This window comes from Salarias fasciatus, chromosome 1, assembly GCF_902148845.1.
Source record: "Salarias fasciatus chromosome 1, fSalaFa1.1, whole genome shotgun sequence".
In the NCBI taxonomy this organism is placed as follows: Eukaryota; Metazoa; Chordata; class Actinopteri; order Blenniiformes; family Blenniidae; genus Salarias; species Salarias fasciatus.
In genome coordinates this window covers 18,809,162-18,827,753 of record NC_043745.1, presented here as the reverse complement: position 1 = coordinate 18,827,753, position 18,592 = coordinate 18,809,162, and the positions used below count along the sequence as shown (strand labels likewise).

At 39.9% G+C, this 18,592-nt stretch overlaps 1 protein-coding gene across 1 annotated transcript in view; it reads right to left on the bottom strand.

Moving 5' to 3' along the window:
• Positions 1 to 18,592, bottom strand: part of LOC115388994 (CUB and sushi domain-containing protein 1-like) — a 270,349-nt gene that overhangs the window by 123,320 nt on the left and 128,437 nt on the right. The window contains exons 12-18 of the mRNA XM_030092348.1: positions 18,328 to 18,513; positions 13,798 to 13,938; positions 9,218 to 9,339; positions 8,440 to 8,512; positions 6,869 to 7,007; positions 5,303 to 5,490; positions 5,001 to 5,189 (exon numbers count right to left, since the gene is read on the bottom strand). Of these exons, the coding sequence (XP_029948208.1) occupies positions 5,001 to 5,189; positions 5,303 to 5,490; positions 6,869 to 7,007; positions 8,440 to 8,512; positions 9,218 to 9,339; positions 13,798 to 13,938; positions 18,328 to 18,513 (1,038 nt within the window). The remainder of the gene's footprint in view (positions 1 to 5,000; positions 5,190 to 5,302; positions 5,491 to 6,868; positions 7,008 to 8,439; positions 8,513 to 9,217; positions 9,340 to 13,797; positions 13,939 to 18,327; positions 18,514 to 18,592) is intronic.

Here is an 18,592-nt window from a genome sequence, read left to right as displayed (position 1 = left end):
CGTTTTTGTTTTTGAGACAAAGGAAGAACTTCTTTCCTGCAGAAGCAGGTAAACGCTGCTTCTCTACTGAGAGACAGAAACTGAAGGTAGGAACGGTTAAATTCTAAACAAAAAGAAAGCGAGCAGTCAGAATGTGACAGACAAAGAGAGAATGACTTGAGAGGGAAATTAGTGTGTGTGACCACACACCTAGCCTCCACATAGAGCCAAACCACTGATATGGAACAGGACAAATTCATTTGGGATCGAGCAGAATGAAAAACACTATAGTAATGTAATGGAGAGTAAAAAGGGGCTTGTGGCGCATTAGAGACTGCTGAATGAAGATAATATATTGACTCTCTGTTTCTCTCTGACTGTGCCGCCATCCTTTTCAATTCTTTTCAGCTCAATTCAGTTAAATTTAATTCAATTAAAGTACTTCAAGGTGTTTGACTGGCATGAAAATTAAAAGGAGTCTCATTTTTAGCCCTGAAATAAACAGATCCCAGACTATGAATTAAATCATTAACAATAACAGTTTCCTTCACTGTTAATGTCACCCCGGAGTGAGAAATGTATACATATTTCAGTTCAGCAAAGCCATTTCTAGCCCTTGAAATGAACCTATAATGATTCATTTGGGTGAAGGAGTATAAAATTGCATAGTCGTTTGTGCTTGATGAAGACGGACGGTGCAGCTCATGGAACGTTGTCATACTGCAGCTAACTTCACGTCTCCCGTCACTGTTTCCCACATTGCATTTGAAAAGAGAGGAAGTTGAGCTGGGTTGCTGTATTGAGAGCTGCTGTTTCTCTCTGTATTTCTCCGACTCATTGTCTTGTGGATGTCGTGGAAACCATTTCCACTTTTCCCACACTGCAGAACAAGGACATCAACTAATTGACCCTGGTAGAGAGAGGCACGTGCAAATGTGTGCATGTTTCACGTCTGTCGCAGTGGTGTGGATGATCCCTGGGTATAGAATAGAATATAGAGCCGCATTGTTCATGGATGTGTGAAAGGGAGAAGAAATGACAAAGAATGCATTTAACTGAAAAGGAAAAGAAAGAAAGAGACAATAAAAGCTAGAGAGAGAGAGAGAGAGAAAGAGAGAAAGAGAGAGAGAGAGCAGGTTTGATCATCCTCATTCCAACCTGCAACGTCGTTCCAATCTTTAATTATCTAACTTTTAAAAGGAGTGACTGGCTATTCTGAGGCTGGAAGGAGATAGTTTGACTTTGGTCACCTTTAACAAGTTATTGTCTTGGCACCAACTGCCATCTTCAAAATGTCACAGCGCCGCTTCCATATTCTCCATGACACATAAAAAAAAAAAGCAGGCAGCGTTCTGTATTATCTGCTTGGCAGTTTAGCTGACCTGCAGGAATAAGACGAGCTGTGTAGGTCCAGCGGACGTTGCGGCATTACTGAAAGGGGATGATGTCTGCAGTCCCCTGTGGGACCACTATCTGCTATTTGGGTTTTTTTTTTTTTTTTAGTTTGTTTGTTTTATTTTCGACACTGTATTTGTAAAACTAATGCATTTTGTAAAGTGCTGCAGAAAATGCTAACTGTGGCTCTGAGAGCATCTAGAAAACAAGATTATTGTCATGAATGAATACTTGTATGTGTATGAGCAGCACTGACTTCCTGTTCAGTTCACTTCTGAACCCATGTGTGCAGGTTTTCTCAGTGACTGCATGCTTTTTGTTCTGATTGTCTCACACAGGCACCCTCGAGGTCACGGGCCAACCAGCTCAAACCCAATACGTATCTTAAATCACTCGAAATCTCATTTGAAATGGGATATGTTAATTTCTCCTGTCATTAACTGCTCACTGCCAGTACCTTGGCCCTTTTAGTTTGTCTTTCTCTTTTCTTTTCTGAACTTTCCAGTAGGTAAGCCTGACTTTGAAGCTGAAAGACAATATTCCCTGGTTCCTGGGGCGTTTTAGTCTGATTGATTGATTAATTATGTTGATATTTAAGTGTGTTTATGCATCCGCTGTGGAGGTTTGCTCATGTTAAAAATGACTATGGTGCAAACAGCAGAGTGCACTGGGACAGGTGGCTCGTCCATCACAGGGCCAACACTGAGAAAAGGACAATCACCCAAACTCACATTCACACCTGCAGATAATTTGAAGCTAAATGGCGTGTTTTGAACTGTGGCAAGAAAAAAAAAAAAAAAACATTAAATGTCCAATTACAATCCACAGATGCACAAGGAAAGCATGCAAAGTCTGAAAAGGCAGGCTTCCAAGCCTGAACTAGAAGTGGGGAATATTTTCGCTGTGAGAGTGCTAACAACTGTGTGCCAGATTGTCATATGGTCCAGTGGTCAACCTGAATCTAGATGTCCCATAAAGCACGACAAAAACAACAAATCCTAGCGATGACTCATGGCCAGTTACACAGTGAATTTCACATTTCTCCTGTTGGCCACAGCTTCTCGGTTTCAAAATGCAGATGTAAGAGTCACTGTTTTGGTTCTGCAGCCACACATGAACAAGAAGCTGCAGCGACACGAGAGGCGACTCGCATCTCCATCCAGTCGGATGTTTTGTGTGTGTGTTCAGAGAAATTGCATGCGTGCGTGTGAGCGTGCTGTATGCAGCCAGAAGCCAGAATCCCCCTTTTCTTTTCTTTTTTCTTAATGCAAATCAAAACACCCACAGGAATGAATAAAGTAACCTCGACATCTCCAAAATGGAGATATTACCTGGTCAATAAAAGGAACAAAGTAGCGTAATAGACCAGGTGAAGACATTAGTTGGCTGACTGATGGAAGTGGCAGTCTTGTTAAAATAAGCTTGACACATCTTTTCCAATGGTCGTTCTCAGAAGCAATTTATGACTTGCTGCATTTGAGTCTTGGCTTACGTATCGCTTCAAAAACGCTCCATTGTGAAATAATGTATCTTGTAACGTCTCAGCTGTCTGGTGAGACGGCATGCCTGGCTGAAAATTGAAAATGTCACAGTGGTCGTTTAAAACTGCTTATGCTATATGGCTGATAGTGCGAGTGTTGATAGATTGCCCGGGTATGAACTCACTTCTAAGTTGAGACATCCCGGCTTTGGGCTTCAAATTGGATTCCTTTCAATCGACAGATCAAATCAAAAAGTGTGTTCTCATCTCCCATGACAGCACGGGCTGTGTACAAATGCTGAATAAGAAGACACGCGAACGGCCAGCGAGCATCTGTTTCAGCAGAGCCTGTTGACCTGTGTAATTTCTCTGAGGCTGAATGTCCTGCTTGAGTCAACGCAGCAGCGTGTGCTCTGGGACTTAATGTACAGTCAACACTTGTGCTGCCAGTTACAAATAGTGAAATGGAATAAGTGACGAAGCGTAATAAAATCCTTAATAACCTAATATGTGAAGAAAGGAAGTTACGTACGTGACGGGAACACCCTCCGCCCTCGTCGCTTCCTCGCCCAATCTACTCCACTTACGTGTTTTTACATTCAGAGGCAGGACGCTTTAATATTTCAGGCCTATTTCAAACTTGTTAGTGTGAAAAGGAAGTGGACTATAAAACCTTCAAGCAGAAAATGTGCACTGATGAAGACGTATGGCTCATCGGAAAATGTTGGGAACGACCATGATGCGGGGTTATTTTATTTGTGGGCTGACTGAACCTCACTTGGGATTTATATTACATGATATTAGTCAAATGAAGTGATTGTTTTTGATCATTTCTATTTATAAATTTATTCCAAAAAAAAATTAGTCAACTCACCACACAGTATGACACAACACACTCCCCTAACTTATCTCATGCATATTAAACAAACAGCTGGCAGGTGCAAGAGGCGCCGTACTGACAAACACTTGGAGCGAGCTCGATGCTGCAGCAGTGTTTGTCACTCTGCCTGTTTACTGCAAAGAAAATCTAAGAAATTAATATCACCGAAAAACAAACGGCTTTAAAACAAATCAGTTCGATTTCACTTGTTAAAAATGCAGACATTGAAAATTCACTTTTATTTTACTGGAACATTTATTTTTAGTCGTTTGTTAAGAGCTTGCTCATGTCCTATTTTTCAATAAAACAGGATGGCAAATGCAAAGCGAGAGGGTTTTACTATTTGAACATATTCAATGACTAAGCCTTTTGTTTAATATGCAGGCTCTGCCTGTGTCCCTCTGGGCTTCCTTGGGGCTTGTGAATTTTGTTAAATGCTGACTCCAAACTGCCCATAGATATGAGGGTCAGAGGTCGCCTGTGCATATGTGGTCGCCCTGTGATAAATTGGCGACCTCTCCGAAGTGTACTGACCCAACAGCTGCTGGCTGAACTCCCACACTCTTGTGTGACTGCATGGCTGAGCAACTTCACAGATGATTGAAAGATGGATGAATCAGAAGAAAAGAGCTAAATGGCTGCAGCTCAGGCTCCACACACTGTTACATTTCCCAGTGTTGTGCAGTTTTTCAGTCAGTGATCAATTTTCATCTCACAATCTGAGGATGGATTAATTGAATATCACATTTGTACACACAATACCACAAAATATGGAAACTCTAAATTACCATATCAATATGTTGTGGCTACTTTTTATGAACTGCCGTGTTTAGTTGGGTAAATTAAAAAAAAAAAAAAAAAAAAACTGCTTTACAGCGTACATAATCACAGCAAAATTTGTTCAAGATTATATTCAGATGAAGCTCACTTCACCGCTAAGTATTTGAATCAGTACAGATTTTGACGGTGTATTTATAACCGTTGCTTCACTCGAAGCAATTCTGCGGGAAAAAGGGGGGTTTGGATGTCAACACCAACATCCTGTTCCACTATGGTATTTACATTTTCTTTCAGTTTTCTTGGGAGATGTGTTACAGTGTTTGTGACTTTAATATTCTCTTGATGGCCACATTTTCCACGCTGTGCTGTGTTTGGGGAATGTGAAACTCCATGTGACACCCATTCCAGGAGGTGAATACAGTATGTTACTGGCATATTTTGCAAGAATCCTCAAAGGGCTGAGAGGGAAGAAAAACAGATTCTAACCATCGCAACTGGGAAGAGCGTGACTCCACTGGTGATTCTGCTCGCAAACAATTGGCTCCTGGTCGCTGAGCGTGTATCCTGGGTCACATGTAAATGAGACTCGAGAGCCAATGGAAAAGAGGCTGCCATGGCGACGACCATTAACTGGGATACCAGGATCCAGACATGAGTCCGACTCCATTTTAACACCTGAAATCACATCACAGAAGCACATCGGAGTCAAGAGGGTGAGCGCGTCTGCATGTGTGAGCAGTCGAGAGTGTGTCTGCAAATATTTCTATCAATCAGCCGCTGTGCCTCACTTTCATATCTGATGCTGAAGCCCGCCGCGGAGCGGCTGTTGTCTGTGGTGAATAACAGGAACAGGAAGTGGGAGGTGGAAATCAGGAAATGAGGTGCTTGGGTGCCGTGGTATTCTCCGATGAGGGGGGACGATGCTGAGGGGCCATCCCTGATCTCCAGTGTGTCATAATTGACCTCCGTCTGGAATCTAAAGGAAGCAAAAAACAAAAAAGAAAAACACATGTCCCATAACATCAAATACATATATAATAGTCAAACATATAATTTATGCATGACAAATGTACTTAACTGACTCATGTAAAACTCATGTGAAACTTTTAAGACAAGTGATAAAATGTCTTATACATAAGCTTTCCGAAGATATAACAAGCTGAAAAAGGACACACAAGAGAAATGAGGATGACCTTTGAACACTAAATATAGAACCGACAGTCTTGCAGACAAAGTGCATATTTGAGGAAAATATATTCTTCTGTTTGAAGAAAATCCTGAAAGATGATCTGAAGATACTCCAGTGCATCACAGACAACTGAGAAGCACCGACTCCAGCATGCAGCCGGGCAGAGACACAGTACATAATGAAAGGTAATGCCAGGAATACTAATTGTAATCAAAATGAAAAAGTCGCTGATGATTTAGGCCATAGGCGGTGAAAGGTGGAGGCTCACTGAACGTGGAGAGCGTTTGGTGGCTGAAATCCAAATTTTTAATTCCTTCTGTTTATCCGTATGAAATGTTAATCAATATGACATTAGATCAAGTGAACTGAATATTTTTCTGTTAGTGGAGGTTTTGGTAATTGAAAGCATGAGTTTTTGTGTCTGAGGTCGACATATTTACTAATATACTTATAAGTATACACACAATACTTTGTGAAAAACCTTTTAGGATTTCCATGATTTATCAGATTAAACAATAAACAATATAACAAAGTGACTTGTTTGGTTTTTTTTTATCTCTGTGGAATAAAATTAACATACTTGGAAACAGAATAATTGTGTTTTATTATATTCAAATTGTTAGTGTGCAACGACATTGTGGCAAAGCAATTATTACCAGGTTAATAAGAATTAAAAAAAAAAAAAAAGATATGGGACACCCTGTGCAGGAACACACTATCTCAAAAATAATCTTACTATCTAAAAGAATAACTGGCTTCAGCAGCAGACCTGTGCATGCGTTGCAAATGTTTAATCATACATAAATGAAATGCCTCATAGGGGATGAAGATAGCTTGGCTTTTCCATCAAGAAAGACAAATCTCAGCCATGGTAGATTCAGGCTACGCTGCATCTGTCTGTGGCTTGTTTCCAGGAAAAATGTGCAAAAAAGTCAACATTAATAATTTTCTGCAACAGTAACTCACCAACTTCATTTATATCTCACTAACCTATATTGCTTCTGACAGTCCGCCCAGCTCATGTATTAGCTAACTAAATGAAGCACTACTTGACCAACAACTAGATCATTCATCTCCTAACAATATTTTCTCAGCAGCCACTGGGCAGATTTTAAGCAAATCTGTCCCGTCTCACTCTCCATGAGCGTACGACGAAATGACTTACTTGTCAAAGTGTATCTTTACAGCGTGATCTGTTTGTGCTTCGATCACCCACTGGCAGCTCAGGGAGTCTTTGTAGAAGGAGGGCCAACCAGGAGACAGCAGAACTCCCGTCGGAGCCGTGAGATGGCCACCGCAGGGAGCTGCAGAGAAATGAAGACACGCACACAATCACACAGAAGGAAATTAATCCCCCCACCCTCCACCCCTCCCCACCATTGTAACTGTTATGGCATGAGCACAACACTCCTATTTCATTAAGTTAGCAGATTCATCATCCGCTCAATTTATTTTAACACTCTAATCCTCTCTGAATTTTGAGATTTCATAAACATTTACCTTCAGAAATCATTCCGGGCCAATATTGTGCTACAGTAAACAATTTCGACTACTCATGTTTGAGAAAGCCCAAAATAATTATAGTATGATAATTTATAGGGGAAATCAAGCATATTTATGTCTGAAATAAAGCCAAAATGTATAGATCCTCGCTTCCTCACAACACACCAGGCTGCAGGAGACTAAAGTAGCAAATACAGTCACGAGCTTATAGAGCTTATAGTTCACATTCAAGTCCTAAAATTATCACACTAAAGTTATCACACAACAAAATGGCTGGGTTAACTTCAACTAAAGTTTTATTCCACATCAATAAAAACTGTTTTTTTCATTTTCCCCTTTTCAGTCAGTCTAGCAGTCACACTAACATGTTGATTATCGGACTTGCAAAAAAAATATTCTGACATGCACTCCTTGATCAGTGTATTATCCACGGCTCTTTCCAACAAATGTAATTTCCAGTCTCTTATCCTTCACGCTCGTAGAACTTTTTCTGGTCTCAAGTAGCTGATACCTTCACCCTTTTCGTGGCTTTTGTAACTCCAAGCTTTTAGCAAGCTTTAAAAAAACATCACTTCACTCTCACTTATTGTTATCCACTCCACGCATACTGAAGAAGCAGTACTTGTGGCTGGGTTTCACAAGAAAGTCACTTTCGAAATAAAATACGATTATCTTTCCCTGTTTAACGGAAGGGATTATATTTTAGGACACTCCATACTTAATAAGGTGACCGCCTTGTTCAATTTGATTTTCTCCTCCATTCGATTTATTGAGATTGGACAACAGCTGATAATGTCATTTTGAAAATACAATCAAGATACAAAATGGAAAAGAAGTATAAATAGAAACCCAGACGTGTTCCTGGCAGTGCAATCCACTCACCTTCAAGTATCGAAACTCCAACATATTCACAGCCTTTTCATTATCACTTCCATATATGAGCTGATCTGTAAAGAGTCTGATGATAATGCATCTGTCCCCATGATTAACATTCAGTCCAACTTGTGTTAATCTGACTGAAGATTATTGTTCGCTGAATGAGATACACTCAAGCAGGTTGTATAAGAGTCAACTGAGCTAAAAGTCATTAAACCAAATTGTATTTATACAATTTGTAAGCTGCCATTCAAACACTCTGCTGCAACTAAAAAGCTAAATTGTAAAATGCGTTTTCTTCCAGTCAGAAAACGGGACATAGTGAATGGACGCATGTGTGTGTCCTTCGATGTTTACCTTCACAGCGAGGAACGGCAGCAGACCAAACGACATTTCCATCCTGGATGATGCAAGTGACCTGATCTGACCCCTGGAAACAACAAGATGCCATGTCAGGGCTGGCGGCGTACAAACACACTGACCAGACACAACGTTACGGCCACTGACATGAAGTGGAACATTACTTTTATCAACTGTAACTCAATGGCTGGGTAAAAATGGTGGAGTGGTGGCAGCTTGGAGTGCTCAGTATCTATCTGAAGTGGTCCTGAGAAGGAAGAATGGATGAACTGGCGACAAGGTCATGACAACCCAAGGTTCACTGATGCACATGTTAGACGGAAGGAGGCACACATCAGCTAATACTATCAATGAGCTGCTGTAACTCATGATTCTGAAAACAAATGACAGACTTCCACATCACTGTGTGTGCCTGTGTGCCACTCATCACACTGAGTGGCACACAGGCAGTAAAAAGGGGGCTGTCATGGAGGTAGGTCAAGTCCTATGAGTTCATTGATGATATAATCCCTTTGTTCTTATCTTCTGGGCCTGGTGTTGGCTTGGAGTGATGGTAAGACAGCACACGCGTCGGCCTGCAAGCCCAGCACCTTCATTTGTTTGGTTCATTTGTTGCAGAAAAACATACTGTCAAAATGTCTGGACTCATTGAATTACTGGCATATTGGGACCAAAAATCAAAAGATCGCTGCATAATCTTTCTTTCAAAATAATTGATTTTGGTTCATGAAACACAAACAGTAAACCTAACAACAATGAGACCCTTTGTCAGTACCTGCGTCCTGATGAATCCCTGATCGCAGCGAAAAGCCACGGAGCTGCCAAGCTGAAACTGGTCCCCGTACCTCTGACCATTGACAGGGACTCCCGGGTCATGACATTCATTCTGACCAAACGCTGTGGAGAGCAGACAAGACAGGACGCGTTCAAGTGTAAGCCAACAGACAGAGAGCCAAGTGTGTGTCAAACAAAGGAAACCTCATCTGGAAGCAAAAGGACAGAAAGAAAACATGATAAAAGGATAATCAGTCACACCTCTCCTACAGACTGCTGTGAATTGTTTCTGAATACACGTGCTGCATTTACCAATTTGGATGGTGTTCACTGCTTTTTGATTTATTTCAGTACCAGAGAATTGGATCTACCTGCAAAAAAAAAAAAAAAAAAAAAAATCTCTCCTGTCTCACTGCCACTGAATATGACATCTCCACCGATATGGAAATATGGGAATGGAATTATCTTTATGTGGCTTCAACCCTGTCATGTTTAGCTTATATTATCCCTATTCCAGAGATTAACCTGATCCCACCCAGAGCACACACCCAGTGATTGGACACGTCTCAGGTTTATTAGCTACTGATGGCGAGAAAATGAGAGCAGAGAAAGAAAAAAAAAAAAGACTTGGAAAAAATGAGCGTGTGAGACGGAAGGTAGAAACGCCATTGTGAAAAAAGCAAATATATTGAAATATGTGGGCATATTCACACAGGCACATATGTGTACCAGCACATGTGTGAATATATTCCGATCTACATGCAGAGGAAAATAAGGTAAGCTCACACAAAGAAAAGACAGACAATCGCACATCTCATAGAATAAGGAATGGAGCAAAAGATTGAGAAGGATAAAAAGAGGATACAGGAGAAAACACGCTATATGCAAACTACATGATTTAACGTAGGAGAGCAGAGAGACAAAAGCCGAGGTGATGAGACCAAAAAGAAAAAGAAGACTGGGCTGGAATACCTGAAAAATATGTCACGAGTGTTTCAGGGAGAAAAAAAGTGCTAGACAAGATTGTGAATAAATGAAAAAGCAAAACAACGGAGAGAAAGCCTGAGTCAGAGTGAAAGATGGAGATCGAGGTGATGAATTCTAAAGATGGAAAAAAAGGCAAAAAGCAAAGTTTTGAGTCATAAGACAAAAGGCAAAAAAGGCAACCTTAAAGATGACCTTTAGGATATTTATTTTTAAAACTTTAATTTACTTATTTTCTTTCTTTGTAAAGCACTGTGTATTGCCTTGTGTGTGAATGGGCTCTATAAATACATTTGTCTTGCATATTTTTACATTTTCTGACAAATGGGATTTATGTTAAAGCAAATGACTTTTGTAATTGGTAGTTTTGTACTGAAAACAGGGCATGTGGGTGACACTGTTGCCCTCGGATATGGTTTATTTTTGTATTATAGATGAAGTGAGATTATGTGAAATGTAGCTACAGTCTTTAGCGTTTTCACACAAAGTGACAACAAAAAAGCTGTAAGTATTCAAGGACGTTTTCTTCACACTGTCTTCAAGCTTGTGGAAAAAAAAGGGCAGTGTCCTTCCACGTCAATTTCTGGAAGGACACTGAAAAAACAAGATGGGAAAAAAATGCACTTTGAATCCAGCATTAAACTACACAGCGGTATTAACACTGAAATCTTAGATGAAATATCCAAAAAACTGTAAATCTCATTAATCAATGCAGCTCCCAAAATTATGAGCAAAGCTCTGCCACTCACACTTGAATCAGTAATCCTCTTGTTGGCGCTAGTAGATCAAGCTGGATTCATTAGAGTTAGACACTATTCAGAAACTACAAGAATATTGTTTAACCGAATGAATTATTGAAAAAAACTCTACATCATCAAAAAGTTCAACATTTGTGAGAGCAGCCATAAATGCAGTGGATATTTCTGACGAGGTGGGGCGGTCCTTTCCCTTCAACTTGAGTCATTTTGGAATCTAGTCATATTTCAAAAACTGGATTAAAGCACTCTATAACTCATTTCACAACCGTTGGCAAGGATGCCCACTATCCCCAATACCATTCATACATTGTATTAAACCACTTGCAGTTTAAATCAGACAATTTAACAGCATCACCAGAATTCAAACCGAGGCTTACCATCACAAGATGTTTATATGCAGACGATAGTTGACTATACAATGCAAACATGAAACTCACTTTCAACAGTTTATCTTAAAATATCTTGGAATTCATATTTCCCCATGCGCCCTTGTTAGAAGGGGATAAAATAATATCTCAATAAATATTGCTACCCTTATCTCTTACTGGTAGAATTTCCTCAGTTAAAATGAACATCCTCTTGAAAATAAACTACTTCTTCTGACACAGGTCGCCCCACCCCTGGGCTTGTTCTCCACCCTGAACAGCACAGTTCATAAAATCAACTGGGTGAAAAAAATCAAAAATAAAAAAAATCAAACTTGCCACTCTTTAAAATAATAAGCCCAGCAGATGTCTTGGAGTCTCAATTGTGTATCTCTATTCCCTCACCCAACAGCTGCTGTATATCTGTCACTGGACCAACAACATTTAATCCACCATGGCTGGAAACAGAAAAAAAAAAAAAAAAATGGAATAAAGAACTATAACTTCAAGACCTGCCTCTCACAGATAAATCCATTAGAACCCTTGTTACAAAAACAATGTCACAGTAAACACTCACAGCATGGTGGAAATAAAATAACTTGCTTCATCGCAACTCTTCTCCATCTTACCATGCTCCGCTCTGAAACAACCTCATGTTTTATTCTGTATAAAATCCAACACAGAGCACATAGCACAACACGCAAATCACTCTGGGCTTGGGCTTCAGCCAAATCGAAACCTATTGACGATTATTCCCCTTACGCTTTGTCAACGCACCAAAACCTTTCGGTTAGAGGTTATGAGTAGAGACACTTGTCCTCAACATCCCTGTCTTCCCAACAATTGCACTACTAGCTGATTCTTCATCATAACATCTGCCTCATCATTTGAAGCCTTCTGTATAACTAGCATTGACCGCCGCCAAAAAGACTGGTCACCATTTCTACAATACCGACAACGCTGAACTCTCTTGATATCTACAAAGCTCCTGCAAGTCACCAAAGCACACTGTCTGTCTAGCTTGCATCACTCTGCACTGCCCTGTCTGTGGTTACTTTGTCTGAGTCCCGATCCACACTATTGCTCACTGTTGTTCTGTGAGATCTCTGAGATGGAAATGTGAAACTGAGCTGCTGTAAAGAGAGGAGAAAAAAACCCATGAAGGATCCATTTAAACTCTGTGACCCTTTCTCCTTCGTCTTAGAGCTGCAGAATTTTGTTGGGAAAAAAAAAAAAATCATATTTGAGTTTTTACAGCATATATAGAAACACAAATTTACCCACAGTACAACTTATTGATGTTCATATCTACATGAAAGTGTTTAAAGTGAAAATAACTGAAATAGCACAAAGATGCCTTAAGTAAAGCTTCTTCCATCAAAAAATATTTTTCAAAGGGTCTTGTTTGTTTTTTTAAAGGTTATTTATTTAACAATATGAATCGTGCATTTTTTTCACCAACTGATGCACTACATTCGAATTCTGTTGATATTCAAGACCTCTTGATAACATATCTCTATTTTAAAGGCTGACTCTAACCTTTTACTTGTTTTACACTACAGTTTTCAAAAGTCACGTATGTTGGATCTTTGTTTTTTTTTATATCAACATGCTGTGTTGAAAAAGAGGATAAAAATGGAAATATTTAGTGCTTTCATTTGTCAAATGTCACCCCTTAAAAACGAGCTGAGGACAAGGTCATTTAGGGGGGCAGTGTGTGAAATGGTGCTAAACAGCATGGTAATCACAGTCAGTGAATCAGACTCAGTCATGCAGAAGTGGTTCAGCTTTGGGCCGTTCAATACACCTTCTGTAAAAGTCATGGTGTAAAGACACAGGTTAAACAAGGCAAGGCCGGAGTTGGACATGTGTGCATATTAACGCTGGTGTTTATATTGGACGTGAGTTTAGCTTCAAATTGTAGTTGAGGGGAGAGCTATCAGTCTGAGTCTGCTCCTCAGTCTGCGAGCTGGAGTCAAGATGAGGCTGTATGTTGAAAATGGGTTGCACACGACTGAGAAATGACATTTGTTTGATACCAAAACTCCACTGCAGATGTACTGGAAGCATCTCAAATGCAATGTCACACTGACATGTGACCTGATAACTGCAGGATAAAACAAGTTACTCTATTATAAAACAGGACAAGTACAAACATCAATGGTGAATGATAGCTTTCAGGTTGCAGGTTAGAATAACAAACATTTCAGTACCAAAATTGTGATAATGCTACATAGGGAAAAAAACACAAACAAGTTACAGTTAAAGAAGTGCGACTGTTGGTGAAAAGACAATGTTAGAAAAAGATTAATCTCTCCATATATTTTTTTCTATTCATTGCATATTAATGTAGTGTGCACCAAAGCATTATAAACATAATGCTAAACCTTTTGTCTGACTGCATTTTTAGCAAAACAACATTAACAAGAGATGAATGGACTGACAGCCAGAAGTGAGAAGGTGAGGATACATACTGGTGTAGCTGATGTTGAAGCCTTTCCCAGTATTTGAATGATCAGACTGAAACTCCAGTCTCATGATGTGTCCGTTGGACGCGATCTGCGCTGGCACGTCTTTTCCAGAGAAAGTCCCAAATGTTGTTGGTTCAGACAGACCTGAAAGCAGAGTTTATCTTAGCCATATGTCACAGTCAGTCTTTGCTACGCAAAGTCAATACTATAACAACACTTGAAAGATAAATCTGAAAACAGGTCCCCCCCCCCCCCCCCCCCCCCCCAAAAAAAAAAAAAAAACAAAACAAAACAAAACAAAAGAAAAGCAGCAAAGTTCAGTTTTTACAATAAAAGCTGAAAAAAAATCTTGATTGCTTTATTTTATTTTTTTTTTTTTAAATATTTATGAGGCAGATCACGATTTGTTTGTCAAGCATCACTTTAAGGGGGCAGCTGGGAAGCCGAGCGGCCGGGACACTGACTACATGGAAACGTACCCTCTAAAGACCCGATTCCAACGCCTCAGCTTCTGAGGATTTTTAAATGGACACATTGAAGGGTAATTTGCTTTTTGAAGAGTTTTGTTTTTCGAAACATGTTAAAATGTTCAGTAATTAAACCATTATTCATAGTGACTGCAGAATTGTGTTTTGGAGGTTTTCATCTGACATTTAAACTTTTGTTGTGATGACTGTAAAATCTCAACAACTATAAATGACTAATAACAACAGAAGAAGGTCAAGCAGAACCAGGCAGTTTTTATAGATTTTATGTAATTTAGATATAGTTTAAGCTCAGTGTGCGCACACACACACACACACACACACACACACACACACACACACTGAATTTTTAATTCAGAGAGTGAGACATTCACTCTGACATCAGTAAAGAACTACGATGGACCTTTTCCAGTTCTCTTAATAGCTTCAAAATGATTCAGCAATGACTCTGCAAATGACCTGCTGGATTCTTATATTAAAGAAAACTAAACCTTCTGGCTGCCAATGATTCAGCATTGAAAATGTTCTTTTTTTTTTTTTTACAGGTGCTAGATTTTAGTGAATCGGAAAGACACTCATATTGAGTGACCATGATCTCCACCTGAACGTGTCTTGAATTATCCATTCCTGAACAATTCTGCCTCCACAGGAGGGAGCATTGTCGTGGTCGAACTACCCATCATCCCCTTGAGGGTACATGATTGCAATAGAGATTCGAACCTAGTTGCTATGTTAAGATATGCTCTGGCATCGCTCTACAGCCATTAAAGGACCTACTGTACACCAACTGAATGGCCTTGAACCCCCCCCCCAAGTGGCCTGTGCAGCTGTAACCGTGCATCACTTCGGCTCACCCACAGACATTTGTGTCACAGCATCGGATCATTTACCGCAACAAATGGCGGTACACTTTTGTTTGGCAGAATACACTCAGCTCTTGAGGGCGCTCCCCAGTGATCCAACCAGCGGCAGCAGATTCAGTTGGGAGCGCAAAAAAATCCTGAAGGGCTGCACGGAGCAAAAACCCAGCAGGCCCATATCGGTTAGATATGGAGGGTACACAATGTACAATGAAAGAGATGCTATCTCCAACTATGGTAATAGGATGCCAGAGCATAAAGAAGCTGAAGTAGTTGATGTGAAAGTCAGACGCCACAGACAGCACCAGCAGTTCGTAGCAGGAATTAACACACTAAGTACCGGCAACAGTGACATACAGCGAGATTATAGAGATTTATTGTGATGATTGAATGTAACTAGTTTCTTGTCTCCTCAATGTCTACTAATGGCTTACACTATTTAAATTTTATAGCCAAATGCCTACTAGGGGTTTAACCCGACTGGCAAAGCATTCAACACGGCGATTGATCAGAAAACACCTGCGGTTTAACAAGGCAGCAAGAAAAAATGCACTGGTGATTGTTCATTATGCCCTCTGCTACCCAACATCTCCCCCGTTCCTCCAGGAAGAGCCAGCGGTTTGATGTATTGTATTCTCTGGCATCATTTAGTCACTGACGTGCATACCAAACAGGGCTGCAAAGACACACACATCACTGCCCACTGGAGGCAAAACTTCCTGAATAAGAATCACTTAAAAGATAACTATAGCACAATGTGTGCAGTGAAATGATGTGGCTTCTAGGCTGAGGAAAAAAATGCTGGCATAAAGATAACCACTGACATGTTTAATAATCATGATTGTAATGTTCATATATAAACACTGATAATGCCAGAAAGTAAACATTGTGAACTTCAAACTTTTCCATCAGAAATCTTTCTGTTTAGAAATTTACAGGCTAACTCTCATCTTAACCATTTATATCTGTGATCCCACTTATTGAGCCCCAGGCACAGGCTCAACTTCAGAGATCAAAAAAGCGAGTCGAGCCTGTATGATGCAAGCAGTTAGTCCCGGACAGCTGTGGAGATCGCCGATGCAATACCAAGGACGGCGTCAGAATGCATCGGATGGCAGACTCTGGAATGTCTGGCTCACCCAGAGAATGGATGTTTTTCTAAAATAATCTTCAGCAAACATCTCACCAATGATAATTTTAACTAGTTTTCAGAAAGCATTTGCACAAAATTGCTTCAGTGGAGACGGCTGTGCTGCCGGCGGCTCTGCGCTCAAAGACTACACCGGAGATACCGCCAGCAGCATCAGGTTCCTGCCGCCGCACTGTACCGCCATCAACCAGCAAAATCACAACAAAACAACTGCTGTCAAACTCAAAAAGTACATATATAAAATCAAAAACATGATGAAAGCCTCCACTGCGCAGTTGACCAAACGCACCTCTTCGTCAGAACACACTTCACAAACTTCAGTTTAGTTGATTGACAGTAAGAATATGTAATTTTAATTTACAGAGACATAGGTAAATCCAGGATTCTAGTTAAGAGGATACGAGACTCAGTATGTACATTTTCAGTTGATTGCACTTCATAAAGACATAATTCTGTGAAATGTTCGGTCTGAATATTGCACACTGTTTGATAAATGAGGCGTATGGTTCACTGACTCCGTTTAAGGGAACCAGTACTAAAAATTTACAATGGCCTCAGGAATGAAATTTCCTCTCTGGCATCTTCCTATTATGTTTTTTTCCCCTACACATATTCTTAAAACTATTTGATTCCAGTTTTGGTAATTCATTTGCATATAAAGCTAAAAAAGATATGATTTGAGGGGGTTATTGTGTATTCTTCATGTGTAGTTATACTGAATTTGCATTGTTAAATCCTTTTCCGTTACACTCAAGATGTTTACCATCATCAATCAAATGCACTAAAATGTGTATAAGTGTTTTTTTTTTTTATTTTAAAACGAATATATTGACACAGTTTCCAGCTCAAGCAGCTATTTGACTCTCTTGACACGACTTTGCATTCAGAAACAATACGAGTTGACAATCTAACAAGAAACAGCAGAGAGGGAAAAACAACACTTCAGTGATGAAATACACTGTATCTGAAATTAGCTCCCGCAGAAAGTTTTCTTTTTATTCCCTCCTTGACTCGGAGCTTTGGATCCCATGCACTTAGACTCAATTATGTTCCACAGTGACTGAGCGGCAAAGTGTCAGTCTCTTTGTTCTCCAGCAACCCAAAAGCTCTTTCACTTACTCATTACTGTATTGATAGGCGAGAGACCAGGAGTGGAAAGAGAACCAAAGTGACAATAGCTGAAAGAGTGACAAGATCTTACGTTGTCTACTTATCAAAAAAGGAGAAATTTGGAGAAAAGCCTTTGTAACAATCTGTCACATTTTTTTTCTCTCTTTTCTGTATTAGATGACAACAATAGTTCCCTGATTATGTTAACCCTTTTTATGTTGTTCAGAGCACACCTTGGGATTTATTAATTTTTTTTTCAGGCTGGATTGTGTCGCACTGATACCGAGATAAAGATATTTAAGGATTATTTCTATTGTGAGTTCATTCTCTTTTTCTCCATTTTTCTTCAATGTTTCAACATTCAGGATTACAAAAGAAGACAAAGTCGTAAGTGTCAAGGTCACGCAAACCCCTCGGTGAATGGAAATTCGATTTGAGGGGCAGACTGTGAGTAATTACAATGGCCACGTAATGGTACGTAGCATATGAAGCACACTGTGAGACGCGGCTAATCACAAAGAAATAGAGCCATTACCTGAAACATACAGCAAATGAAACCAAAGTTTTATGGTTTGGCGTGATCCAATTCAATTCAATGGCTTTTAGTGCCATTGTGAATGGCGGTCTAATTAGCCTGTGCTTTATGTGAAGAGTGTAGGTGGTGAAACGATATGGCTGCATGAATCCAGTTTGCCCGTCAGTAAAAGAGTCATTCCAGTCTGCACTGTTCTTCATGTTCATCTCACAAGATGTGAAAATACAGACCAGCGGAAAAATTATTTCACCTTTTGAGGTGTATACACACGCTGATTCTTCTTTTAGCATTTAAGCACATTAACGTCATCGGGGGTCTCAATTTCATTTTCAAAATGACGACAACAAAACGGAGTGACATTTACAAACTAACAGAAAAAAATGTTTTAATTACCTTCATCTTTGACCACCAACCAGTCAAACTGTGGCTCCAGGTCAAAGTCAGAGAAGAGCAGATGAATGCGGCTTCCCGGTTCAGAGATAATCAGCCAGACACAGTTCAGGTTGTTTCCGTACTCCTCCGGGTAGTTTGGCGATAAAACAGTCCCAGACGGAGCGGTGAAGTTGAAGAAACATGAGACTAGTTAGAAAATGAAAAAAAGAATAGACATGAGAAAAATAAGCAAGTTCACAGCAACAAAAAAATATCTCAGCATTAA